This window comes from Amblyraja radiata, chromosome 5 (genome assembly GCF_010909765.2).
Source record: "Amblyraja radiata isolate CabotCenter1 chromosome 5, sAmbRad1.1.pri, whole genome shotgun sequence".
In the NCBI taxonomy this organism is placed as follows: Eukaryota; Metazoa; Chordata; class Chondrichthyes; order Rajiformes; family Rajidae; genus Amblyraja; species Amblyraja radiata.
Window position 1 is genome coordinate 74,104,359 of NC_045960.1, and position 24,651 is coordinate 74,129,009.

The following is a 24,651-nucleotide window of genomic DNA, read 5'->3' on the forward strand; positions in this document are numbered from 1 at the left end:
AATATAACATCGGCTGGTACAGAATATGAAACATCAATGGAATTAATCTGGATTTACCATTGAAGCAGGTACACCGCCAACCTCCAACACAACTGCATGACATCGAAAGATTATCTTGCAATTATTGTCATGGTACATTTGCATAACAGTAATTAAAATCTTTCATAAACTTCCATATCCCAGACGGATTTTGGAATATGGTCATAAACAACAATTAGTTAACTATTTTGATGCCCATGACAAACTTGATTTTTAAGCTTCTGCAATTAAATTAATTTCACAAATGTTGAAATAATTTTGATCCCTTCACTGTGTTGTAAATTATCCCAACTAGATCAACAGTGCACCATTCAGTTCTGTCAGCTTTTCTTCTCTTGTATCTTGGACATGTTGGTTATGAAATATTGTATGCGTAACAGTTTCAAAATGTACTGCAAATACAGAAAATCCTCAGAGTGCCATTCTGACCTCAACGAGTGAAGTGAAGGCTGTGAGTGACAGATTTTCATTGCTTTTTCACAGCAAAATAATTGCTTGCAGCTATTAAATAACGTGAGGCAATCTAATGTTCTGTTCTTGATGACACAGCAAAATATGTTTTAAAAGACTCATCCCTGAAGTGATGGACAGAAATGTTCAGATGATATTAGTGTAATTTCTTCTCCTTGGACCATCTATCACCAGGGAATATTTTTTCCTCTATTCACTTATTTTCATAACAAAAAACAAGCCAAGACTATTCCTGCCTGAAAGACAAATAGTGTTTTCTGCTAAAAACAGGAAATAAAGGTTACTCCTGAATTATTTACACTATTTTGAGGAAAATAATGAATTTGGTTAGTCACATTAGCTTTGCTTTGAATGTGAATTAATGGTTCATTTGTGCTATAATCGATTGAAAGGTATTTCATACCACAGACTTAATAGCTAGATAGTTAATAATCCATAAAGGTCACTGTACCATTCCAGATGAAAATTTGCATTGAACATATTCTGACTAATATGTACAAAGAAATCATATTTACAGTAATTCATTTTTAAACATGAGGTCATTAAACATTAAGTGGTTTTGGGGAGGCTACATTTTAACCTTGAGGGAATAGATACGGACAGACAGGGGACTGAATGCAATGAAAGCAATAATCAGAAGCTAACCTCCCCTGCCTATCTTCTGCCCACGCTATATCTGGCGCATCAAGTAGTAAGCATGTGGAAAACCTCTATCCACCTCCCCACACACCCACTCAAATCATGTAGATTGGCAATTTCAATTTGGTGATACTTAATTGTGTGGGCTTTTGTGAGGAGTTTGGGGTGTAATTCTGTGCACACATGTTTCCCAGGCTTCCTGGAACTTGCCAGTCAACCACTGAAACATCATTAAATGGGGTTTAAAATCTTGTCAGGGAAATCAGATGATACAGACCACTTTCCCATCTAAGAGACTTGTAAGTAGTGTTCATGTTTGGTTCGGAACTGGTGTACACAATATTTTTGGGCGTGGTGTCCTCCTTCTGCCGGATTATTTTCTCATATCTCCAAGCAGACATTGTAGCTTTTCAGAGATGGTGGTTACCTTCTTTAAACATGGCTTATGTAAGAAACCAAATCGGTGCGTATTACAACATAATGGAGTCAGGGGATATGGGGAGAAGGCAGGAACGGGGTACTGATTTGGGATGATCAGCCATGATCACATTGAATGGCGGTGCTGGCTGGAAGGGCCAAATGGCCTACTCCTGCACCTATTGTCTATTGTCTATTGTCTATAGCATAATCAAAGTTATCTGTCAACAAAAAAAAATTTAAACTTGGGCTTGCAGAAGATGTCTTGAGGGATTAGTAGGATTCCTTCGGTGTGTAATAATCAAGATTTTAAAATTGATGTTGGCATTGTACATGCTGCTTAATATTGCATTGCACCTAGGATCAAAGACACAAGCTGAAAAAAGGGAGAACCTGTAAACTGAAGAGGTAGGTAGACACAAAATGTTGGAATAACTCAGTGGGTCAGGCAGCATCTCTGGAGAGAAGGAATGGGTGACGTTTCGGGTCGAGACCCTTTATCAGACTGAATAGTGAAGAGCTGGATCAGGAGGGTAAGAAGGAGGAGGTTGACACAGACAATAAAAGAGCAGCAGGTAACATTTATTCCCAGGTGCTCTCATCACATAAAGGCCACTAAAGTACCTGCAATCTGTCAAAACTTCTTTTCCCATTTCACCACCTCAATTTTATACTAAAACAAGCCAACCTTACTCAGGAAAAGACACACATTATTGTAGTAACTCAGCTGGTTAGGCAGCACCTCTGAAGAACATGGGTAGGTGACGCTGAAGAAGAGTCTGAAGAAGGGTTCTGATCCAAGACGTCAGAGTCTGAAGACCTGAAATGCCATCTATCCATGTTCTTCAGTGATGCTGCCTGACTCGATGAGTCACTGTAGCACTGTGTGTCTTCATTTCTGAACAAACATCTGCAATTTCTTGTGTCTCCAGCCTTGCTAAACTTCTGGGCTACCTTCGACCAGAGGTTCTTTGTATCTTTGGCAGGCTGTTTCCTATCACTAAGAATGTTATATTCCAAGTATCTACACTGCACAGCATAAAATCAGGTGAGGAGTCACTGAATCTTGTGTGAGCCCTTTCTACACTTGCAGAGCCCTTTAACAATGAAGTTTAAATTGACTTCTGCACACAGTCACCAAGTCTGCTCAGAATACTTAGAAATATTTTAACGCAGAGGTTGTATTAAAACTACTCTGACAAAAGTAATTCACAAAATTTCACAGCAGGTGCCCTCTATGCATCCGAAACGTTTGCCTACCTAATTAGAGCTGGCTGGTGCATGTGGATACTTTTTTTCTCCATAGATGTTTCTTTATTATTAGAACTAAGTAAAGGTTTTGGAATAGTCAACACTGTCAGCTGGTGAGAAAGTGCATCAATTTTGAATCTTGAAAAGCTGCTTATCTTCAGTAGCATTTCACCGTAGATGAAGAAATTGTCGTCAGTCGTCAAGCAATGTGGTGGGCAGGCTGCCACATTCTAACACAAGCCTACTGCAATTATATATTACATTCTTATTATCCCTGATATAATTATAATTCACTGCTCAGGGATGCTAAGAAATAACAATGTAACCTTTGGTGTATTGTTGAAAAGTTGAGAGAGGTGATCCATTATTGCGGCAAAGCTCATTTGCTTTTCTGGAATTGATATCGCTATCTGTTGTGGAGACAGGCACCAACTGTTCTATTAGCAATTAAATTAGCAGTGATTTTTTATTTAAGATTGTATTTAGTTAAACCATATAACCATATATCGAGCAGAACCTACTTTCACTGAGTAGGGTACTATTGAAAAATTATACCTAAAATCAGATTGAATGCTCAGAAGCTAACTTGATTGTTAAAACTCTGGTAGGGAGTGGGGGAGCTCTGTCTGAAGAACTTAAATGAGAAGAGGTGGGTGCAGGGTCTGGCTGTTTGCAAATTACGCCAAGGATATTGTAATGTATTCATGCATATTCATGTATATGCTAATGAGGATCTGAATCTGAAACATCACCTATGAGATGCTGCCTGACCTGCTGAGTTTTGTGTCTTTCTTTGCTGGAAATACTCAACAGGTTTATACTCTATGTGTAAGAAGGAACTGCAGGTGCTGCTTTAAACAAAAGAAATACACAAAATGCTGGAGTAACTCAGCAGGACAGGCAGCGTCTCTGGAGAGAAGGAATGGGAGATCTTGGAGAGATAAATTGAGATAACTTATTAGGTCAGATAATGCTTCATCAAAAAAAATTTTGCACAGTGTCTGTAAGTTTTGTCTCTTTACACCTTCATATTGAAAAAATAATTTCACTTATGTACACAGTGGGGAGGTCATTCTGCACTGAGCAGACTCCTCTTCATTTGTTACCCTACCAGCATTCATTTTAAAGATTCAATGTCATTTCCTGCCTTTAAATATGTATTTAATAAAATTGCCACTGAAATAAATTGCTTATTAAAATTATGTATAGGAAGGAACTGCAGATGCTGATTTAATCCAAAGATGGACACAAAAAACTGGAGTAACTTAGTGAGTCAAACAGCATCTCTGGAGAAATCGAATGGGTGACACTTCTGGTCGAGACTCAGAGCCTCGATCTGAAACGTCACCTATTCCTTTTCACCAGAGAAGCTGTTTGTCTCGCTAAGTTATTCCAGTTGTTTTGTGCTTGTTAGAATTATTTTCATGTTTAACATTACATTATTAAGTGGCTTTCACTCCAACCGAGGTTGAGTGGTGCCATCTGCATTTTGCAGTTTTGCTCAAGGGTAAGGAAGCTGGGCAGATGAGCAGTCCTCTCCCAGCAAGAAAGAAAGAACACAATACACAACAGAAATTAAACATAAAACATTCCCCACATTGGGACCAGCACCTCCCGCTGTGATGGAAGGCACAAATGTTCAGTCAGTCTTCCTCGTTCGGTGGACCCGTGGTCGGGGCCCGTGGTCATATATTCTAGGTAATATGGAAATTTGGTGAAACTATTCAAGAAAGTTACCTTCAAAGATGCCTTATTTATTTTGTACTTGACCTTAGCATTGGAGATGCATTAAAACTAACTTGTGGCTTGAAATATAGTCACCAGTCAAAATAAACCATTCAAAATAACTGTTAACTTCGTACAGCATTCAGGAACATAATATGCTCCAATTACGCTGGCTTTATCACTTATTAGTTGGCAACTCAATAAGCTGCATTCTTATTTGTAAACAAAAGTTTATTTTTTAATGTCAACCATACCTATATTCATTAATATGTGTTCATTTTAAATTCCAGATCCTGTTGACTTCCCTTGAACGGATATAAGTGTACTTTGGAGATGTCACGGCATCACAGCCGGTATGAGAGGGATTATCGCAGTGGGTGGGATTGGCAAGAGCGCATCAACAGCTGTAACAATGTAAACAATACCAACTGCGCCAGTGGCATTGCCAGCACCAACAGCATTACCAACCGACCTGCTCTTCTGCCACTGCCAATGGTTCCCTCCCATCTCTTGACTGCAGTCACACCTGTCTCCACCACAGCAAGCAATGAGATGATGACAAGCTTAATGTCCAGCTCCGTTTCCTCCACAACAACAACGTCTAAGGTTGGGATATTGCTATCAGATAATACTGTCCATTGATTTGTATATTTTTATATTGCATACAGTTGAAAAAATATTCTGACCTCCTTTGGTTATTGTGATTACTGCTCATTTTATGCTGATTTTCATGATCTGGTGAACAAAACACAAATGCTGAATAATTTTCAAAATTCTTTGGCAACTGGAAGTGTGTCATATCTTTATGCCTGACTTAATTTTAATTTCATGAATTCTAAGCCATAATTATACAAATATCTGTGTACATTTTTCCATGTATTAATGTGACAATTTTTATCCTCCATTTTAAACGTGAACTCAAGATGATCCAACTGGCAGTCAGTTTAATATATGAAAACCACTCATAATTGTATGCTTCTATTAATGACCATCTTACTGCTGGATGACTACTGATCACTAAATTGCACCCACTTTTTCATATCATTTGTCATTTCATCTACAGGTTATTTGAAATGTTACTTTGACAGTGTTACATTATGCAATGAAAAGAGATATGTTAAAAGTTGCTTCAACAGCAAAATCATACATTAACTGAAGCTGTATATCCCAAGAATTAGAAGTTCTTAATAATGAATCCATCTTCCAGATCTGCGACTGATGAAACATATTAATTTCCATTTAGTGCTGAAAACCGATCTGTCACAGGAAGGGGTTTCATCCTGTAACTCCTCTTTCAATTCTTTCTATAACGATTAGCCATCTTTACATTTAAACTCCAAACACTTCCTCAGTTCAATATCACATCATGTATATTTGTTGCTCTTTTTCTGCATGAATAGTAGAGAACAAACCATTAGAATTCCTTCCTTACAATAATGGGTCATGATCATGTGCATTTGACCCATGAGAGAGAATTTATTCAAGGGTGATATGAAATCAGCAAAAAAAGCAAAATATTATGAACAAATCTGAAAATTATATAAAAATACCATTATTTTTTCCTCTGCATTTCATATGACTAATCTAAGATCAGACAATGGTAATGACCTAACAGGAATGGTAATTTACATGTTTTCATATAACCACTTTTTGAGAGCATTCCTATACTTCTCCAGTGTTACAAAAATCAAAAGGATTCCATAGTTTGCAGTTCTATGAGCTACCAGATTCCAGGCAGTGAAGAAAAAATACTCTTTCTTGCATTCTAAGACTCTCCCAGAAGGACCTGTGTAAATGTTGGACTCTCATGCAGTTAACATGCACATGTGAAAGTTAAATTATTTATTGTGTTTTATATTACCGTGGATAAAGTTCTTCCAACTGTGAAATATATTGTTTTCCCTACAGTCTGACTTTTTTATAAATGTCTTCCAATTTGGTAATGCAGACATCCATAAGTAGGTTCCTGTGTTTATGGCTGATCATTGTTCCTATGCCATGCTTACTTGGTCATTTAGGGCAACAGCTAGTTTAGAATGTCAGCATTTCCTTATACACATTCTAAAGTCCTGGATCTGTTGATAGATTCCAACTAGTGAATCTGTTAGTATGTTCTGGTATTTCATGGACTTGCTAAGACAACCCTGTACCAAAAATGAGTTTAGTTTAGTTTATTGTCATGTGTATCGAGCAACAGTGCTTTTGTTGCATGCTAACCAATCAACAGAAACATTGTACATGATTGCAATCAAGCCGTCCACAGTGGACAGCTACAGGATAAAGGGTATAACGTTTAGTGTAAGATGAAGTCCAGTAAGTTCCGATGTTGGATGGAGCTGATACAAACCCATGTTGTGATGTATCCTGATAAAATGTTTTCTAAGGTGCATCTGTAGAAACTCGCTGGTGCGAGTTGTTGGGGATGTGCCAAACTTCCTAAGCCTTCTAAGGAAGTTGAGGCATTGTTGTGCTTTCTTGGCCATTGCTTAGTTTACATAATTTTTTGAAGAATTGCATAATCGTTGGGGATAATTAGTTTGCAGAGCTGCTATTGTGTCGTTATGCGATCAACTATAGTGCTGCTGTTTCCCTGCAATATACTAAACTGTGTACCACAAAACAAACTGCTGAAGGATTACTCAGTGTGTTGAGCAACACACTGCCCTTGGGCAAGAGTGACCATAATATGGTTGAGTTCTTCATTAGGATGGAGAGTGACATTGTTAATTCAGAAACAAGGGTCCTGAACTTAAAGAAAGGTGACTTTGAGCGTATGAAACGTGAATTGGCCAAGATAGACTGGCAATTGATTCTTAAAGGGTTGACAGTGGATATGCAATGGAAGGCATTTAAAAACTGCATGGATGAACTACAACAATTGTTCATCCAAGTTTGGCAAAAGAATAAATCAGGGAAGGTAATGCATCTGTAGATAACAAGGGAAATCAGGGATAGTATCAAAACAAAAGATGAAGCGTACAAATTAGCCAGAAAAAGCAGCCTACCAGAGGACTGGGAGAAATTCAGAGTCCAGCAGAGGAGGACAAAAGGCTTAATTAGGAAAAGGAAAATAGATTATGAAAGAAAACTGGCAGGGAACATAAAAACTGTCTGCAAAAGTTTTTATAAATATGTGAAGAGGAAAAGATTAGTTAAAACAAATGTAGGTCCCTTGCAGTCAGAAACAGGCGAATTGATCATGGGGAACAAAGACATGGCAGACCAATTGAATAACTACTTTGGTTCTGTCTTCACTAAAGAAGACATAAATAATCTACCGGAAATAGCAAGGGACCGCGGGTTAAATGAGATGGAGGAACTGAGTGAAATCCAGGTTAGCCGGGAAGTGGTGTTAGGTAAATTGAATGTATTAAAGGCCGATAAATCCCCAGGGCCAGATAAGTTGCATCCCAGAGTACTTAAGGAAGTAGCCGCAGAAATAGTGGATGCATTAGTGATAATTTTTCAAAACTCTTTAGATTCTGGAGTAGTTCCTGAGGATTGGAGGGTAGCTAATGTAACCCCACTTTTTAAAAAGGGAGGGAGAGAGAAAATGGGGAATTACAGACCTGTTAGTCTAACATCGGTGGTGGGGAAAATTCTGGAGTCAGTTATTAAAGATGGGATAACAGCACATTTGGAAAGTGGTGAATTCATTGGACAAAGCTATGGAAACTATGAGGATCAAAGAAGAGGAAGTACTGACACTTTTGAGAAATATAAAAGTGGATAAGTCTCCAGGGCCGGACAGGATATTCCCTAGGACATTGAGGGAAGTTAGTGTAGAAATAGCAGGGGCTATGGCAGAAATATTTCAAATGTCATTAGAAACGGGAATAGTGCCGGAGGATTGGCGTACTGCGCATGTTGTTCCATTGTTTAAAAAGGGGTCTAAGAGTAAACCTAGCAATTATAGACCTATTAGTTTGACGTCAGTGGTGGGCAAATTAATGGAAAGAATACTTAGAGATAATATATATAAGCATCTGGATAAACAGGGTCTGATTAGGAACAGTCAACATGGATTTGTGCCTGGAAGGTCATGTTTAACTAATCTTCTTGAATTTTTTGAAGATGTTACTCGGGAAATTGATGAGGGTAAAGCAGTGGATGTTGTGTATATGGACTTCAGTAAGGCCTTTGACAAGGTTCCTCATGGAAGGTTGGTTAAGAAGGTTCAATGGTTGGGTATTAATGGTGGAGTAGCAAGATGGATTCAACAGTGGCTGAATGGGAGATGCCAGAGAGTAATGGTGGATGGTTGTTTGTCAGGTTGGAGGCCAGTGACGAGTGGGGTGCCACAGGGATCTGTGTTGGGTCCACTGTTGTTTGTCATGTACATCAATGATCTGGACGATGGTGTGGTAAATTGGATTAGTAAGTATGCAGATGATACTAAGATAGGTGGGGTTGCGGGTAATGAAGAAGAGTTTCAAAGTCTACAGAGAGATTTATGCCAGTTGGAAGAGTGGGCTGAAAGATGGCAGATGGAGTTTAATGCTGATAAGTGTGAGGTGCTACATCTTGGCAGGACAAATCAAAATAGGACGTACATGGTAAATGGTAGGGAATTGAAGAATGTAGGTGAACAGAGGGATCTGGGAATAACTGTGCACAGTTCCATGAAAGTGGAATCTCATGTAGATAGGGTGGTAAAGAAAGCTTTTGGTGTGCTGGCCTTTATAAATCAGAGCATTGAGTATAGAAGTTGGGATGTAATGTTAAAATTGTACAAGGCATTGGTGAGGCCAATTCTGGAGTATGGTGTACAATTTTGGTCGCCTAATTATAGGAAGGATGTCAACAAAATAGAGAGAGTACAGAGGAGATTTACTAGAATGTTGCCTGGGTTTCAGCAACTAAGTTACAGAGAAAGGTTGAACAAGTTAGGGCTTTATTCTTTGGAGCGCAGAAGGTTAAGGGGGGACTTGATAGAGGTTTTTAAAATGATGAGAGGGATAGACAGAGTTGACGTGGAAAAGCTTTTCCCACTGAGAGTAGGGAAGATTCAAACAAGGGGACATGACTTGAGAATTAAGGGACTGAAGTTTAGGGGTAACATGAGGGGGAACTTCTTTACTCAGAGAGTGGTAGCTGTGTGGAATGAGCTTCCAGTGAAGGTGGTGGAGGCAGGTTCGTTTTTATCATTTAAAAATAAATTGGATAGTTATATGGATGGGAAAGGAATGGAGGGTTATGGTCTGAGCGCAGGTATATGGGACTAGGGGAGACTATGTGTTCGGCACGGACTAGAGGGGTCGAGATGGCCTGTTTCCGTGCTGTAATTGTTATATGTTAAAGTCAGCATGGATTTATGAAAGGTAAATCATGTCTGACGAATCTTATAGAATTTTTCGAGGATGTAACTAGTAGAGTGGATAAGGGAGAACCAGTGGATGTGTTATATCTGGACTTTCAGAAGGCTTTCGACAAGGTCCCACATAAGAGATTAGTATGCAAACTTAAAGCACACGGTATTGGGGGTTCAGTATTGATGTGGATAGAGAACTGGCTGGCAGACAGGAACCAAAGAGTAGGAGTAAACGGGTCCTTTTCAGAATGGCAGGCAGTGACTAGTGGGGTACCGCAAGGCTCAGTGCTGGGACCCCAGCTATTTACAATATATATTAATGATCTGGATGAGGGAATTGAATGCAACATCTCCAAGTTTGCGGATGACACGAAGCTGGGGGGCAGTGTTAGCTGTGAGGAGGATGCTAGGAGGCTGCAAGGTGACTTGGATAGGTTGGGTGAGTGGGCAAATGCATGGCAGATGCAGTATAATGTGGATAAATGTGAGGTTATCCACTTTGGTGGCAAAAACAGGAAAGTAGACTATTATCTGAATGGTGGCAGATTAGGAAAAGGGGAGATGCAACGAGACCTGGGTGTCATGGTACATCAGTCATTGAAAGTAGGCATGCAGGTGCAGCAGGCAGTGAAGAAAGCAAATGGTATGTTAGCATTCATAGCAAAAGGATTTGAGTATAAGAGCAGGGAGGTTCTACTGCAGTTGTACAGGGTCTTGGTGAGACCACACCTGGAGTATTGCGTACAGTTTTGGTTTCCTAATCTGAGGAAAGATATTCTTGCCATAGAGGGAGTACAGAGAAGGTTCACCAGACTGATTCCTGGGATGGCAGGGCTTTCATATGAAGAAAGACTGGATAGACTCGGCTTGTACGCGCTAGAATTTAGAAGATTGAGGGGGAATCTTATAGAAACTTAGACAGGCTGGATGCAGGAAGATTATTCCCGATGTTGGGGAAGTCCAGAACTAGGGGTCACAGTTTAAGGATAAGAGGGAAGTCTTTTAGGACCGAGATGAGAAAATCATTTTTTACACAGAGAGTGGTGAATCTGTGGAATTCTCTGCCACAGAAGGTAGTTGAGGCCTGTTCATTGGCTATATTTAAGAGGGAGTTAGATGTGGCCCTTGTGGCTAAAGGGATCAGGGGCTATGGAGAGAAGGCAGGGATGGGATACTGAGTTGGATGATCAGCCATGATCATATTGAATGGTGGTGCAGGCTCGAAGGGCTGAATGGCCTACTCCTGCACCTATTTGCTATGTTTCTATGTTAACCATGGAGGTAAAGGGACAATTGAGTTGCATGTTAAGACCCAGCATAAGGGCTGGGGGTATAGAGGGGAGATCATCATTAAAAATAGGTGAGAGGGTGGAGTGAGAAAGGGTGATGATTAGCTGATGAGGGAGCCAGGTGAGGGAGGGAAGGGGTGGGGAGTTGTGTAGTGGAGTTGAAAGACAATGGCTGGTGTGTGATGGGTTGAGACAGAGAAAGAGAAAATAATGACGGATTGATATTGGTGGGTGGAGGGAAGGTGGAGTGGGAGACGGAAGCTGGGAGGTGATAAGTGAAGACGCACAAGGCTGAAGATGCTGGAATTTGATAACAAAGGTAGATTTTCAGTGGAACCAGATGAGGAAGGGATGATGGGCAGTTGGAGGTGAGGATTGGAGAACCAATAGGTAGAGTATGGGTGATAGACAGATGGGTCCAGTTATGGGAGGGAAGAACCTGAGAGGATCAGAATGATAGAGTAAAAAGTACAGGAAGTGTGGGTTACCTGAAATTGGAAAATTCACTGTTCAAACCTTTGGGTTTTAGGGAATACTAGACCAACCAAGATGCGCGGTTGTGGGGTGGGGGGGGGGGGGGGGCTGTGCCGTCGAACACTAACCACCCCCCCCCCCCCCACACACACACACACATACACACACTAACCCCCCCCCCCCTGATATATTAATATTATTAATTTTCTCCTTTTACCCCATTCCCCCGCCCTATCCACTCACGCATAGACCCCAACTGCGCAGGCGCAGCTAGAGAGGAAGAGGGTAAGGGGGGTAGAGAGGGAGAGGAAGTGGGTAGAGAGGGATAGGGAGTGGGTAGAGTTTGAGGGGTGGGGGGTGGCGTGTGGCGTGACAGGGGAGGGCTGGTTCCTGAACGCAATACTCCACCACTCACCCATGTCCCAATACTCACTACTCCCTAGAGAGGAAAGGGGGTAGAGAGGGAGGGGGTCAGAGAGGGAGGGGGGATGAGAGGGAGGGTGGGGCAGAGAGGGAGGGGGGGCAGAGAGGGAGGGGAGGACAGAGAGGGAGGGGAGGACAGAGAGGGAAGGGCGGGCAGAGAGGGAGGGGGGGCAGAGAGGTAGTGGGGCAGAGAGTGAGGCGGGCAGAGAGTGAGGCGGGCAGAGAGGGAGGGGGGGCAGAGAGAGAGGGGGGGCAGAGAGGGAGGGGACAGAGTGGGAGGGAGGGCAGAGGGGGAAGAGAGGGAGGGGGAGGGGGTAGAGATGGAGGGGGAGGAGTAGAGAGGGAGGGGGAGTGGGAGGGGTTATAGGCAGCACCTACCCAGGTTGTAGAGCAGTGACAGGGCCTGGAACTCGGCCTAGTTCTCGTACTCAGCCCGACTCTGGATGTAGACTGCAGCCGTCAGCTCGGCCGCCGCAGTCTCCAGTCCGGGCCCCGACTTAATCTGCGGGCAGGTCCCGACTTCATCTCCGGGCTCGTCCTTTGTTCCACCAGCGGCTTCTTTCTTAGCGCGAGGGAGGCCGCAGGCGGGGGGGGCATCGACCCGAGGACCTCGAGCGAGGCAGCGGGCAGGTGTCGTGCCTGGCTCGCCTGCAGGAGCAGCCTCCCCACCAGGTGCTGGGCGGCGGACCCGAATGAGGCTGCGGGCGGGCGTGGACACAAGCGAGGCCGCTGGTGGGTGGGCGTCGACCCGAGGACCTCGAGCGAGGCAGCGAGCTGGCGTCGACCCGAGGACCATGAGTTCGGCCGCCGCAGTCTCCAGGCCAGGGCCCGACTCCATCTCCGGACTCATCCTTTCTTCCACAGGTGCTGTCTTTTGAAAAACCCGGGAGGGGGCAGGGGTCGGGGGGGGGGGGGGGGTGACGTCACTCGAAGCGGGTGGAAGATTCTGTGTGTGTGACGGCACCGAGCAGACCCATTGTGACCTCATCAGTGAAAGCTCGTTGTTTAAAATTCAAAGTCTTTTCATATTTTTAAACATTTTCAATAATGTCGAGAAATAAAGCATGAAATGTTCAGATAAGGTGTTTAGGACTTGACGGGAAAAATGTCAACCGGAATATGTAAAAATGTTATAGTTACTGCGTCGTTTTTTCGCGAAGATGTAAAAACACACACATATACACACATACAAGATCAGCGTTTTAGAGTTATACTAGACCAAGTGGGACCCGTTGGGTCCCATCCCCTCAATGCATGGTTGCGGGGGAGAGGCGGCCAGAAATAGAGAGATTAAAATCGCCCCTCAAAATGATTCTTAAAAGTAACTTTTAAGAGTAGTTTTAAGGGTAGTTTAATTTCTCCTTTTCTGTCTAAGTACATGTGTCATTGGTCTTTGTGGAAAAAATAATTTATCCATACAAAACAATTCCTTCAGTCATGTTTGAGATCAATTTAAATTGGTTCATGGATAAATGAATTTGGTTCATTATTAATGTCATGTGTAAACTCCACTGTGGTAACTTTAAGGATTATTAATGTATATGTAATGTATATAATGTAATTAGCATATGTTATGTCTTGTGCGAGGGGACGCATGCGCTGGAGGAGACTCAGTGGCGTCCAGCAATGAAGAAGCTTGCTAGTTTACTCCTGTATCTGAGAGTTCTTTTGAGTCAGTTCCAAGTACCCAAAATACACTACAATTGGCGACGAGGGTGGGATAGAGTTTGTGAACTCACCCACAGGACTGTTTTGCAACACACAGGATTGTTTAACAGTTTGAACTGTAGATACGGAGTTGTGTCGCAGTTGTTTGCGAGCTGGACAAGAGAGGCCTGCAGATCCCTCTATATCGGGGACTGCATTTAAAACATCAGCTGTACAAGTCTGCGAGTTTTGTCAGGCTATCTCTATGTTGTGTCTATGTGGCAAGATGTCGTCCTTTGGATTGTTACTCATTTTAGACTGAGTTGTTTTCTTTTTGTCAAATTCCTCAAGCTGAATAGTCTTTGTATAAGTTTTAGGTGAATTGTTACACCAAAACACACAACAACAGCACGACGAGGATAAAAGAACAGAAAAGGAAAGAAGAAGGACTGTCAGAAAAAAATAAGGTTGTGTTTGGAAACAAAGTGGAACGGCACCAAGCCAAAAGATTTGGCGCCAAACAGTTTTGGATTGGCGCCAAAGAAAAGCAAGGTCGGAACAGGAAGCAAGGAAAACAAGTGGGGCAGTAAGTAAGTGTCACCGAAGAAAGCAGCCAAAAGCTGGAAGCCTAACCAGCAGGACAGCGACGGTGTCAACTTACCTGGAACATTTTCCAGGGCTGTGTAGCCAAGGCAAAGGGGCAGAAGAGGCCCAGTAGCTGCCACCGACTTCGGACGTTTTCCAGGGCTGTGTAGCGTACAGCCAGGCCCAGGAGCCGCCAACGACGTCGAGTGAGGGCCTAGTACCGGGTAGGTCACGGACAGGTCCAGTGAAGCCACCGACGAAACGAAGTCAGCCCGGCTGGGAGAAGAGTCAGCCCAGTCGAGGGAGAAAGCCGGCCGCGTGAGAAGCGGGCCAGCAGCGAGAAAAAAAAGCCCGGCAACGCGTGAGAAACGGACCGGTCGTGAGAGAAAGCCCGGTCGCAAGAGACGTCCGTGAGCAGAGAAAGCCTGGTCGGGAGCAGAGTCAGCCCGACCGTGAGCAGAAGAGAGGGTCCGGCCACGCAAGAGAAGCGGACTGGCCGAGGGGGAAAGCCCTGACGTGAGAGGAAGTCCAGCCCCGAGCAAAGAGTGGGTCCGCACGAGAGAAGCAGGACAGCACTCAAGCACTTCAGCCCGGTGGGGAGTAGAGTCAGCCTGGTCGTGAGGGCTGTGGAGACAGCGGGCAGGCAAGTCAGCAGAGCAGCAGTGGTCGACTTGGCAGCGAGCCAGCGGCAGCAAAATTAACGGTGAAGCCCGGAGGAGCCAGCAAAAGCAGCAAAAGTGGAGGTCTGGCGAGGCCAGCAGCAAAAGTACCGGTGGGGACAGCTCGAGAGGTCGAGAAGGCACCGGAGTCCATAGGCCGACAAGCTGGACCGGTGAAATTCTTCAAAGTAAAAGCAGGACTGTAGAATGTAATGCATTGTTCACTATTCCTTCACAGTAAAAGCGGGACTGTTTGGATGTAATGCATTGGTCACTGTTATTAATAGTAAATCTGTGTGCATAGCAGGAATATGGTTAAAATGTTCTAAATGTCTATTAACATGAAATGTTGGTTAATAGTATAAATCTATTATTATAAGAATTAGTAATAGTCAGTGGGCTGGATCACTTCTTAGTGTGTAGAAGGATTAAGTCTAGTGCAGAATACACAGTGAGAGAAAAGAAGATAGTGCACTTGAATAGCAACAGGTAGCATGGCTTTTCAAATTGTAGGAAACGTGCCCCAGTTAGATTATGGGTGTAATTTTGTGAAATGGACCAAAGTCTTGGAGGCTTGTTTCATTTCCAATGATATCGCTGCAGAGGAGAAGAAGAGAGCATGGTTCATATTAGGCTTAGGAAGAGAGGGTTATCAAACCTTACGTATGTTAGTTACTCCTGCCAGCAAAGCCCACAGATAAAATGTATGAGGAGTGTAAGGAGGCTTTAATGGCTCATTTCTCGCCAAAACCTCCAAGGGTATCCAGAGGCAAGGAGCCTGAACTAAAGAGGGCAGAGAGTCTCTCAAAGGATCAAGGTCAAGTGCAAAAGGACAAAGGTCAAGTGAAAAAGGACAAAGGTCAAATGCAAAAGGACAACGGTCAAGTGCAAAAGGACAAAGGTCAAATGCAAAAGGACAAAGGTCAAGTGCAAAAGGACAATGGCCAAGTGCAAAAGGACAAAGGTCAAGTGCAAAAGGACAAAGGTCAAGTGCAAAGGGACACAAGTCAAGTGCAAAGGGACACAAGTCAAGTGCAAAGGGACACAAGTCAAGTGCTAAGGGACACAAGTCAAGTGCGAAATGACACAGGTCAAGTGCTAAGGGACAAAGGGCAAATGCAAAGTGGCAGAAGTCAAAGGCAAAGAGAAATTGCCATCCAAAGGGCAACCCTAGCTATTCAAGCTGCATTCAGGGGTATGAATGTACGGAAAGAAATCCGGTACAAACAGAAGGCAGCAACGTTAATACAAGCAGCATTTAGAAGGCACAGAGTTTACCGTCAATACAAGGCAATGAGATTGGCAGCTATAATAGTGCAAACCCATTATAGGGCACACCTTCAAATGGAAAGTGATCGCAAAACTTACATGAAGGTACGGAGAAGTGTTGTACTGCTTCAGGCAGCCTACCGTGGAATGCTTGTTCGAAGGCAACTGCGGGGCATGCATAAATCTGTCAAGGTCATACAGACTTATTATCAGATGTATAAACAGCGTCAGTATTTTAAGAAACTACGCTGGTCTGCCATTGCGGTACAGCAACGATACAGAGCATGCCAGATAAGAGTTGTCCAAGTGAGACTGTATAAGAGTTTGAGAGAAGCAGTGGTGTGTATTCAGGCCTTATACCGCGGGATCAAAGCCAGAGTATTGGTAGAGAAAACCAAGCCAGCACGCTGTATTAAGTCATTCATAAGAATGTGCATTACAAGAAAGCATTTCTTGATGCAAAAGGCGGCAGTAGTCACTCTGCAAGCTGCATACCGTGGTTACCGATTAAGGGTACGGTACAGAGCTATGCGACAAGCAGTCATTTCGATCCAGAGATGGTACAAAGCATGTAAAATAGGGCATTCCCAGTTTGTGCAATATCAGTCAATGAGGGATGCAACTATTACCATTCAAACTGCCTACAAGAGTATGGTGGTTAAGCAAAAGAGAGCTACTGTAAAAGTGCAGTCAGTACTCCGTATGAGTTGGTATAGGAAAGACCTAAGGAGACAAATAGACGCACAACAGAAAAGGCTGAAACGATACAAAAGACTTAAACGATATAGGAAAGACTTCCTCAAACCGATTTATACAGCAGTTGCAGTGCAGTATCACTACCGTGCTTATATAGTAAGAGAAATATACAGAGCGCAAATCAAAGCCAGTGCTGTATTGCAAGGACAGTATAGATCCTACTTCTTGATGAATAACCAGAAAGGTGATTTAAGAAGACAAATAGACGAACAGCAAAAAAGGCTTAAACGTTGCAAAGAACGGTTAAATAAATGTGTGACGATGAGCAAAACGTTGTTAATAGAAAAGTCTAAAGAAGAGAGGCTTGTCGGTCGAGACAAAAGTATGCAGGACCGATTGTGATTAGGACACTTCAGTATAGTCCAGCATGGAGCTTCCTTCACTGAGCAATGGACAAATGTTTATGCATTGCAGAATGTCATTATACAACAAGAGCAGATAAATACGTAGCGCCAGGAAATTGAGCGACAGAGAGCGACTGAAAAACGAAAACCTGCAGTCATGTGTCAGATCCCACCTACAAATAAAGAACAGAAACAGAGGAAATGTTAACTTTAGCAGAATTTCAAGAACAGGAAGAAATCTGCAAATTAGATTAGGATATTTAAAAAGGGAAGAGGCAGAGATACAGGTAGAGCTAGAGTGATTAGAAAGATGAGTGGAATGAACCATTATAAGTGCTAAGTTTAGATACAGTTTACAGTTATGAGGATGTAATGTAAGATGACTGTAATAATATAATTTTGCAATTGTGTTAATCAATTATATTTAACGTAATGGTGTTATTCGCCTCCAAGCTAAAGGGGGAGCAGTGTAATGTATATAATGTAATTAGCATATGTTATGTCTTGTGCGAGGGGACGCATGCACTGGAGGAGACTCAGTGGCGTCCAGCAATGAAGAAGCTTGCTAGTTTACTTCTGTATCTGAGAGTTCTTTTGAGTCAGTTCCAAGTACCCAAAATACACTACAGTCATGTTTGAGATCAATTTAAATTGGTTCATGGATAAATGAATATGGTTCATTATTAATGTCATGTGTAAACTCCACTGTGGTAACTTTAAGGATTATTCTCCAAAAATTTAATATAAAGCCCGACCAAGTACGTATATGTTGACGAATCTGGGGATGAGGTGCTGGGATGGGGAGTCACGCATGGGTCAGCCTTTGATTTAAAATTACCAACATTAATGTGCATTCTTTAAATGTGTGTAGCTTAGAACTTTATTAATAAATCAGCGGATAGTTCCATTGAATTAAAGTAAATCAGGATCTGGTGTCTATTGAAAGAATGACAAAATTCTGGAATATGTTTTTTTTTAATTGCAGCTATCAGAGCTTTTTTTTAAATAAAATCATTGATTATTCCACTGCCTTTGTAAATATGAAATTGATTTCAACATTCCTTCTGCAAGTAATTCAGTAGCCTGCTCAATAATCTCATCAAGTCTGTTCAGCGTTCCCTCAACATGCATATATTATGTGCTCAAGCATCCGAGTGAAACTTAAATCTGGCAGTTCTACTTACCTGACTAAATAATACTGGGTTAGGTTTTGTCTTGCCCTTTTAGAGGGAACTAGGAACGTGTAATGAGTGTGTTCTTGCCAGCATTGTCCACGTGCCAGGATAAAATGAAAACAAAATTCTTCAAGAATATTCAGCTAATAAATGTTTTGTCAATTCACATCATCATTTACCAATGGCCAGACAGTCCTACATCTTGCATGCTGCGCACTCAGTACAGACTATGACCATAGTGTTTGAGGTCACTCTCCATTATCCATACCCATGTCAGCTTGAGTCTATCAGCGTGTCTTTGATGATGGCATTCAAAGATCCTGTGTAGTCAGTTGAGTCGCTTGCCAAGGAACTATCCATGGAAGCAAAATCTTCTGGCCATGTTTCAGGCAGCATGTTTGACAACTAATTTAGTGCTAGTGACGTGAAGGCTGGAGTGAATGCGAAGTAATATTACAGGCACCACTGGCTGAAGCATCCATTTTCTTGCTTGGAAACACAGTTAGTGACCATGTCTTGGACGCTAAAATGTATCTTTGTTGCTGTTGCAATAGTAGGTGCTTGACATATTGGCTGAACTGCTGCACGTATGTGACCACAATTCATAGTTGTTTTATTAACTGTTGTTTCAGTCGAGGTATGTGGATGATTACAACACTTTGACATTATTTCCTGCTATATGTGCTACTGTCCAATAATTGACCTTGCTAACTATGAACTGTATTTTGGATAAATTTAGTTCAGTTTGCAAGATGCAAAGACATTTTGGCCATCAAGTGGGACATGTGAAAGTAGCTGGCAGTAATTATGTCACGGGATCTTAGGATGGCTCCAACATGAAAGGAGACTGTTTTTACTGTTGAGCCCATACCAGGCCTCTCCATGAGCAATTTTGTTTGTCCTCCTTCACTTCCTTTCCACGGCCCTGTAAATTCATAGACAAATCACCTACGATCTTGTACACCTCTGCCAAATTTCCTCTCAACCTTGTTATGTACCAGGGAAACAACCAAGCTGCTTTCTCCAGTCTAACATAAGGTGCAGAATGCTAGTGCAGCAGGTAGATTTGGGGTTGGGATGTATTGTTGGGTGTTTTAAAGTGAATTTTGATTTCTATCTAAACCATGGTCTACTTAGCCTATCTTTCCCTATGAATATCAAATGTCAGTTCAGAGACAGGCATGTACATTTTTATTGTGAATTCAGTAGGATCATCTATGTAATGATGCTTAGTGTTTGTTCTGCTACTTGCAACACAGTGCAGGCAATATTTTGTCTAAATGTTGTGTTACTGAGTATTATACGCAATGGCGTGAATAGCCTCTCCCAACTTCAACAAAGTGCTGTTCAGAAGGAATGTGATTTGTTTAATGAAAATAGGACAGAAAATGGGGGTGTATCCAGGCAATATCTGTGGAGGTAGAAATAATGTTTCTGGTCAATGACCTATCATCAGAACTGGGAGAAGTTAGAAAAATAATTATTGGCTGCAGAGGAGGTGGGGGGGGGGGGGGGGGGGGGAGGGGGTGGGGTGGGGGGGGGGGTAGACTTTTAATAGGGCTGAGTGGTGATTGGAGAGGGAGGGGGGGGGTGGGGGGTAGACTTTTAATAGGGCTGAGTGGTGATTGGAGAGGGAGGATTGAGTGGTAGTAATACTTGGGGGAGCCACAGCAGGAGGGCAAAGACATCAAGATCACATTAAGTGTGGAGCTGAGAGTTGATAAGAATTGACCTTGCAGTCTAAATGAAATTATTCTGCAAAGCAATTGTCCAGTTTACATTTGGATTCCCATTTGGAGACTGCATCCTAAGTGCCAAGTTCAATATACAATACTGGAAGAGATACAAGTACTTCCAACATGTCTCCTTTTCCTCAACCATGGTTTCCCCTCTGCCATACTTGACAGGACTCTCAACATTTGTTTAATTACCTGCACTTCAGCTCCCACCCCTTCTCCTTCCATTTAGACCAAGGGTGGAGTTCCCCTCCCACTACTCCCAACTCCCCTTTGAACAGATCATCCTTCCCAATTTCTGATACCTCCAAGCTCATGCAACCGCAATACACATGTTTTCCCCACTCCTTCTGCCGAATTCCCCATTCAGTATTCTAAAAGTAGCATTGCTTCTAAGATACTTTAGATTACCATCATCAGCAATATCCATCGTCCACAACCCCTCTTTGTGGCAACATCTCCCATGGCGAACAAAGGCAATCCCATCTTTGCTTTACCTTTTCCGTTCCCACTTTCCCAGTGAATCAGTGATTTGTTCATATTGCAGCAGACATTTTATAGTATTACCCAGAAGATTAAGGCACTTGAATTGAATTGAATTGAATATTTTATTGTCACATGCGACATGTCACAATGAAATTATTTGATTGCTTACACAAGGTATAAAGGGATCAGATTCAAAATTGGCTTGGCTATAGAAGACTGAAGGCAGCGGTGAAGGTATTATTCTGACCGGAGGTCTGTGTCCAGTCGTGTTATAGAGTTGTAGAGCTTTGCAGCATGGAAATGGGAGTTATGCCATATAAATTGGCATATTGGCCTAATCCTACTTGGAATATTTGGTCAGCATGGACAGTGATGATCTCTAAGAATCAGTGATGTTGCCTCTGTTTTTTGTGAAAAATACAATTGATTTGGACAACACTGGAGGTGGATTGATAGGTGAATTTGCAGATGACACGAAAATTGTCAGTTGTGGACAATGAGGAAAGTTGTCCAAGGATTCAGCAGGCTATATACCAATCGGAAATAATGGGAGAGAAATAGCAGACGGAGTTTAATCAGTACAAGAGTGTGGTGCGCAACTTTGAGAGGTTAAATGTAAAAGAAAAGTATATAATAAGTGGTTAGAGCCTTTGGTACATTGCTGGATATTGGGATTTTGGGGTGCAAGTCCTTAGCTCCCTGAAAACAACAGATAAAGTTGATAAGGTGGTAAAGAGAGCATACACCATTTTTACCATCAGTTGTGATGTAGACTACAAACGTCAGGAAGTCACACTGCAGCTGGCTGAAGGTTTAACCACATTTATAATTGGACCACATTTATAATTTTGTGTGCAGCTCTGGTTGCTCCATTACAGGAGGAATGTGAAGGCTTTGGAGAGGTGCAGACGATGTTCATCAGAATGTTGCCTCGAATAGAGGATATTAACAATAAACTGAGGTTGGACAATCTCGGATTGTTTTTTCTGGAACATCAAGGCTGAAGGGAGAGGTGAAAGAAGTGTGTAAAATTATGAGATAGCATACAGTTAGAGTAGTCAGAATGATTTTTCCAGGATTGAAAGGTCAAATATTAAAAAACATGGATCTATGGTGAGACGGAGTAAATTCTAAAGAAAATTCCGAAGCAACTATTTTTCCAATGTGGCAGATGCTTGGAGCCTGTGACATAAAGAGGTGGAAGCACACACTGTATCAATGCTTGAGAGGCATTTAGACACAAGCAAGGCATAGGGAGATACGAATCACCTACGGGATAAGATTAGCAGGATCTGTTCCTGTGCTATATTTATCTATTTCTATTTTAGTTGCAATATAAACACAAGTAGTCGACGATTGCTTTTCTCCAAGTCCTAATGAACTTTGTTATCACAGTTCAGCAATGTTAACAACATTAGCACCCAGTGATAAAATGCACTTGATAATCATTGAATTGGTTTGAAGTGACAGTAATAATGTTGTATTGAAGTCACAAAGTACAATTCTTGACAATAAACCCTTCCATTTATTGTAAAATGGAAATGTGTTGCTCGTTATAAAGAACTGGAAGGAGAGGATAATATCAGCACGCAGGCTATTGAAATTATTCTGAACAAAGAATCAAAGTACATGAGTATAAAATTAGAAATCGTCAAATCTAAGATTAATCTTGGATTCGAATAAATTATTTTATAGATAATAATTATAATTCTGAGAATAGGCTATCACCATGTAATTCTTATTGTAGTGATTTCCAGAAAAGAAAATCTGGGTGAAAATTGTGTAAGTATTAGACTGTTGATTATATAGATGAGGATTGATAGAGTTAGTAGAGTGTTAACTGTGTAAAAAGCCACACAGTTGATATGTAACTTTTCGTCTGCTGAAATCTACCCTCTGAAGTTATGCGATTATCTGACAATTTACATATTTTGTTTCATAAATGCATAAAAATGTTAAAGAACCTTTATGTCAGGGGGTTAAGTAAATAGGATGAAAATTGAATGAATTGCAATGGTCATCTGAAGAGGTGGTTAGTGCTTAGAGTTATACCGCACGGAAATGGGCTTGAGGCCCAATTCATCCATGCCAACCAAGATTCCCATCTAAACTAGTATCATTTGACAATCAGAATCAGAAATAGAATGTCGTTTACAGTCATTTGAATCTAAGTTCAAACGAAATTTCATTTCTGCAGTCATACGAACAAGAAAAAACACCAAGACACACAATTAACACAATTTACACAAACATCCATCACAGTGAATCTCCAAACACATCCTCACTGTGATGGAAGGCAAAGTCTTGTCTCTCCCCTGTTCTTTATCCTTCTCCCGATGTTAAAGCTCCCGGTGGGCGATGGTAAGTCCCGCGGCCGTTAAGGCTGCGCCGGGCGATTTAAGGCCCTGCTCCGGGTCTTGATGTTGGAGCCCCCAGCGGGCGATGGTAAGTCCCGCGGCCGTTAAAGCCTCACCGGGCGATGTAAGGCCCCGCTCCGGGTCGTTTTTAACCCCGTGATTCGGGCGGGCGAAGTTGCCGTTGCGGGAGCTCCGAAAAGCGGTCTCCCACCAGGGACCTGCAAGCTCCTGATTTTACCATCCATCGAGCCTGCAGCCGGAGCCCCCGAGCTCTGAAGGCGGGTCGCAGCCGCACGCCACTACAGCGCTCCGCACTCCGAAGTCGGCCAGCTCCACGATGGTGAGTCCACAGGCTCCGCAACTGGAGCCCTAGGTCGATTCCAGTTGGAGGCCGCCGACTCCATGACGTTAGGCCTAACGACAACGGCAACGGGGAATTGACAAGGAAAAAGTCGGGTCCCCATACAGGGAATAGATTAAAAAGTTCCCCCCCGTCCCCGACATATACACAGCCAAAAATAATATAAAAACAAAACCAAGACATCCACTTAACAGGACAAAAAGAAAAAAAAGACAGACGGACTGTAGAGGCTGCTGCCGACAGGTGCCGCCATCCACTTGACCCATATCCCCCTAAATCTTTTCTTTCCTTGTACCTGCCCAATCCTCTCCAGTTCTTGATTACCCAACCATAGGGAAAAGGTTGTGTGCATCCATTCTGTCCTCATGATTTTTAAAATCTCTATAAAGTTATCTTTTGGTCTATGCTGAAGGAATAAAATAGCATAAAGGAGTAGCAAGGAATAAAGTAGCCTGCCCAACCTCTCCTTGCAACTTTTGAGTCCTGGAGGCATGCATGTAAATCTTCTCGGCAGTCTTTCCAGTTTCAAGGCATCTTTCCTAAAGCAATAGAGCAATACTGATTTCCACCATTCTCACTATTGGTTTGGCTTCACCAACGTTTTGTACAACTGCAAAGTAAGATCCCAACTTTTATTCTCGGTGGCCTGAGTGATAAAGGTCAGCATGTCAAAAACTTTCGCCACTCCGTACCACTTTCAGGGAATTGTGTACAACACTCCCCTGCGCCATACCGTTCACTATGAAGATCCAGCCCTGGTTTAACTTCCCACAATGCAGCACCTCAAACATATCTGAATTCAACTTAATTTGCCATTTTTCGGTCTACTTGTCCAGCTAATCAAGATCCTGGTGTAAATCTTGATAATTACAATACTACCTATTTTAGTTTTACCTGCAAACTTACTAATGATGCCTTGAATATTCTCATCAAAGACGTCGATGTGAAGGACAAATGACAATTGGCCCAGCACTGACTCGAAGGTCAGTACTAATCGCGGGCCTCCACTATAAAACAACGACCCGTAATCACTCTCTTCTTCCTACCATCAAGTCAATCATGCATCCAATTAGCTAACTTTCCCTGGATCCCATGTGGTCTAACCTTTCAAGAGGCTTACCATGTGGAATGTTATCAAAGACTTTGCCGAAGGCCATATAAACAATGTCTAATACCCAATGTGTAGGAAGGAACTGCAGATGCTGGCTTAAACTGATGATAGACAAAAGATGCTGAA

The 24,651-nt window shown here is 42.4% G+C and overlaps 1 protein-coding gene across 6 annotated transcripts in view; it reads left to right on the forward strand.

The window, feature by feature from the left end:
- The window catches only part of klhl29 (kelch like family member 29), a 416,936-nt gene that overhangs the window by 174,914 nt on the left and 217,371 nt on the right, over nucleotides 1-24,651 (forward strand). For all 6 annotated transcript variants that reach the window (XM_033021536.1, XM_033021537.1, XM_033021534.1 and 3 more), the window contains one exon: nucleotides 4,833-5,148. In XM_033021536.1, coding sequence (XP_032877427.1) covers nucleotides 4,876-5,148 — 273 coding nt within the window. In that variant the 5' untranslated portion in view covers nucleotides 4,833-4,875. The remainder of the gene's footprint in view (nucleotides 1-4,832; nucleotides 5,149-24,651) is intronic.